Source organism: Triticum aestivum, chromosome 5A, assembly GCF_018294505.1.
Source record: "Triticum aestivum cultivar Chinese Spring chromosome 5A, IWGSC CS RefSeq v2.1, whole genome shotgun sequence".
Taxonomy (NCBI): domain Eukaryota; kingdom Viridiplantae; phylum Streptophyta; class Magnoliopsida; order Poales; family Poaceae; genus Triticum; species Triticum aestivum.
Window position 1 is genome coordinate 650,547,917 of NC_057806.1, and position 4,267 is coordinate 650,552,183.

The 4,267-nt window shown below is 61.5% G+C and overlaps 1 protein-coding gene across 1 annotated transcript; it reads left to right on the plus strand.

The window, feature by feature from the left end:
• Positions 1 to 234: 234 nt before the first annotated feature.
• On the plus strand, positions 235 to 3,682 carry LOC123105624 (FT-interacting protein 7). The gene has a single exon (XM_044527721.1). The coding sequence runs from the start codon at positions 364 to 366 to the stop codon at positions 3,478 to 3,480; it is 3,117 nt and encodes a 1,038-aa protein (XP_044383656.1). The 5' UTR covers positions 235 to 363; the 3' UTR covers positions 3,481 to 3,682.
• Positions 3,683 to 4,267: the final 585 nt, after the last annotated feature.

Consider the following 4,267-nt stretch of genomic DNA (forward strand, 5'->3'; position numbering starts at 1 on the left):
GAATAGTGACCTATAATAGCAAATAAATTTTGTCTTTTTTGTTGTGAGGTCAACTTTTGTTTTTTTTTCATCAACATTTATATATCAGTGCAAAAGTAAGTCAAGTGTTTTGTCAAAATAGTTCTTATCTATTTTGACTTTTTATTAAAAAAATTAAAAAAATCCTCGTATAGGGTGCATACACAACCAGAACCAAAGTGTATTTCCCCTCATCTCAGCCTCTATTTAGAGTCTTCCACTCCGACTCACTGACACACACACTCAGCTCCATGTCTCCTCAGCTCACCGGCGGATCACCGTTGAGCTGCGCCGACTGGAAAAGATAGAATAAATCCTAGGCGACTTCCATCGATCGTATGCTGTATGGCGGCGACGGTGAGGAAGCTGGTGGTGGAGGTGGTGGAGGCGCGGAACCTGCTGCCAAAGGACGGGACGGGCACGTCCAGCCCGTACGCGCGCGCCGACTTCGACGGGCAGCGCCGCAAGACGCGCACCGTGCCGCGGGACCTCAACCCGGCCTGGAACGAGCCGCTCGAGTTCAACTTCCCGGGCCCCGGATCCGGCGGCATCGACCCCGTCGCCGGCGAGCCGCTCGAGGTGGCCATCTTCCACGACGTGCGGGTGGCACCCACCCGGCGCAACAACTTCCTCGGCCGCGTCCGCCTCGACGCGCGCCAGTTCGTCCGCAAGGGCGAGGAGGCGCTCATCTACTTCCCGCTCGAGAAGAAGAGCTTCCTCAGCTGGGTGCGCGGCGACATCGGCCTCAAGGTCTACTACCTCGACGAGCCCCTCGCGCCGGAGCCTGACCCGCCTGCCGCTGATCCTCCTGCGCCCGACGTGGAACCACCAAAGGTTGATGCGCCGCCGCCGGCTCCCGATGCTTCACCTTCACCCGTGTGTGCGGACCCACCGCCCGAAGCAGAGGTGCCAGCGACAGCACAAGGAGCGCCACCAGCCGGCGACGAAGCAAGCACGGAGAAGCCACCCGAGGGTGACGGTGACCCGGCAGCGCCGACCCCGGCCACGGAGGAGGAGCCGGTAATGAGTTCGGAAGCGTTGCCAGCTTCCGATGGGGCGGCGTCAGAGAGGCCGCCGGAGGAGGAGACCCCACCGCCGCCGCCGATCCCGACGCCGATGCCAAGGCAAGTGCCGGTGGCGCCGCGTCCGGCGCCGCCGCCACCGGATGTGCCGATGGAGCGATCAAAGCACGACCTGGTGGACAAGATGCCGTACCTGTTCGTCAGGGTTGTGCGGGCGCGGGGGCTGCCGGCGGGAGCGCACCCGCACGTGCGCGTGGCCGCCGGCGGCCGCCACGCGTCCACCCGGGAGGCGCGCCGCGGCGCCTTCTTCGAGTGGGATCAGACATTCGCCTTCAAGCGCGATCCGGCCATCGACTCGCCGGGCCCCACGCTCGAGGTCTCTGTGTGGGACCTCCCTCCCGACGCCGATGTGTCCGTCGCTGACGACCGCAGCTTCCTCGGCGGGCTCTGCTTCGACACCGCCGACGTCCACGCGCGGGACCCGCCTGACGGGCCGCTCGCCACGCAATGGTACAGGCTTGAAGGCGGGCGCCGACTCGCCGGTGCCGACCTGATGGTCGCCACGTGGGCCGGCACGCAAGCTGACGAGGCCTTCGGCGAGGCGTGGAAGGCGGACTCCCCGTTAGCATCGTCGTTCTCGGCTGCCGTCGCGTCGCGGGCCAAGGTGTACGTCTCACCCAAGCTCTGGCTCCTGCGCCTGACAGTCATCGAGGCGCAAGACACGCTCACGGCGGCGCCGCCCCGCGACGCCGGTATCGCCGTGCGCGGGACCCTTGGCTTCCAGTCCCTCAAGACCCGCACGACGCCGGTGAACCGCAACGGTGGGCCGGCGTGGAACGAGGACCTGGTGTTCGTCGCCGCCGAGCCGTTCATCGACGACGACTGCTTCGTCATCTCCCTCGAGGTGCGCTACGGCAAGGAAGCTTTTCCCGTGGGCTCGGCCAGCATCTCGCTCGCTGCCATCGAGAGGCGGGTCGACGATCGGAAGGTGGCATCCAAGTGGCTCGACCTTCTCCCCTCCGACGAGGCTATCAGAAAAGTGGGCAAGAGGGCGGCCATGCACATGCACGGCGGCCGGCTGCACGTACGAGTGTGCCTCGACGGGGGCTACCACGTTGCCGACGAGCCGCAGTACGCGAGCAGTGACTTCCGGCCTTCGGCGCGGCAGCTGTGGCGCCCGCCAATCGGCGTGCTGGAGCTTGGCATCGTCGGGTGCAAAGGCCTCCTACCGATGCGCACCGCCGACGGCAAGGGGTGCACGGACGCGTACGCCGTGGCCAAGTACGGCCCCAAGTGGGCGCGCACGCGCACCATCTCCGATAGCTTCGACCCGGCCTGGAACGAGCAGTACACGTGGCCCGTGTACGACCCGTGCACCGTGCTCACCGTCGGCGTCTTCGACGATCCGCTGCAGTCGCTTCCGCCGGACGAGGGGAAAGACGCCGCATGTTCGCTGCCGATGGGAAAGGTCCGGATACGGCTGTCCACGCTGGAGAACGGCCGCGTGTACCGCGGCACGTACCCGCTAATCTTGATGCTGCCCTCCGGCGCAAAGAGGATGGGCGACGTCGAGCTGGCCGTCCGCTTCGCCACGTCCGGGACGGCGCTCGACGTGCTGCACATGTACGGGCAGCCGGTGTTACCGGCGATGCACCACCTGCGTCCGATCCCGTCCGTGAACCGCGAGGCGCTTCGGCTGGCCGCGGCGCGCATCTCGGCCGCTCACCTGGCTCGCGCCGAGCCGCCGCTCCGGCGGGAGGTGGCAATGTGGATGCTGGACGCGGCGGAGCCCCGGGGGTTCAGCATGCGGAAGCTGCGCGCCAACTGGAACCGCGCCGCGGCGGCGCTGTCGTGGGTGGCCGACACGGCGCGGTGGGCAGAGGATACCCGGTCGTGGCGGAACCCGACGGCGACGACAATGGCGCACGCCGTCCTCGTGCTCCTGGCCTGGCACCCGGATCTCATCGTGCCGACGCTCACGCTCCACGTCGCCGCTGTCGGCGTGTGGAAGTACCGGCGCAGGCCGCGCGCCCCGGCGCCGCACCCGTGCGTGCGCGCGTCCATGGCGGAGGCGCCTGACAGGGAGGAGCTGGACGAGGAGTTTGACACGATACCGAGCGGGAGGTCGGCGGAGGTGGTGCGCGCGCGGTACGACCGCGCTAGGATGGTCGGAGCGCGGCTGCAGGCCATGGTCGGCGACGTGGCGACGCAGGCGGAGAGGCTGCAGGCGCTCGTGTCGTGGCGCGACCCGCGCGCCACGGGGATGTTCGTGGTCCTCTGCGTCGTGGTGGCCATGGTGCTGTACATGGTGCCCATGAAGGTGGTGGCAGTGGTCGCCGGGTTCTACTACCTTCGGCACCCCATGTTCCGGGACCGGATGCCGGCGCCAGTGATCAACTTCTTCCGGCGGCTGCCTTCTATGTCCGAACGTATCATGTAGGATCCGCCGACCCGAGCGGTGTGGGGGTCTGGGTCGCCATGGACTGCAGTTCCAGTTGCAGTTTGGAGTACTAGCTCGTTTTCCTTCTTTGAGATGGACCTTGTAGTACTAGTCGGTACTAAAGAACACTTCAGCTATATGCAAGTCGTTTGAATTTTAAATTTGCATAAGTTAATTTTCTGACCAATGATTCTTGTGTCAAGATTTGTGTTGTTCTATTTTCTTGTGTTGTTTCATAATTTCTTAGTCTACTTTTCTGACTTGCCCCTGTTTGGGGTATTCTATTTTTTTATTAAGCTGTGTTTTTGATTGCCCCTGTTTGGTGTAAATCAAAATTTTCTTGCGCTGAACTTTTGACTTGCCCTTGTTCGGCCTAAGTCGATTTTTCTATTTTGACTTGCCCTTGTAGTATTAGCTTGTTTTCCTTTTTGGAGATGGACCTTGTAGTACTAGCTAGTAAAGACCAAAGAACACTTCAGTTATATGTAAGTTGTCTGAATTTTAAATTTAGATCAGTTAATTCTCTGTCATTGATTCTTGTTCAAGATTTGTGCTATTTTATTTTCATGTGTTGTTTCATGATTTCTTAGGCTGATTTTTTTTCAAGAGTACGCCAAAGGCGTACCTTATTTTTATAGAAGGCAGCAAAATATGTATAAGAAGCCCGACCCGGATGCGAACATGCGGCGGCTGTTTGCAACTCCACGTCACTCCTACTATACCTAAACTAACTACTCACAAAACATTGTAGACCTCCTACACCAACTCCATAGGCTGATTTTTTTTA

Coding starts and splice junctions, on each gene's coding strand:
- LOC123105624 (XM_044527721.1), top strand. CDS start 364: ATGGCGGCGACGGTGAGGAAGCTGGTGGTGGAGGTGGTGGAGGCGCGG.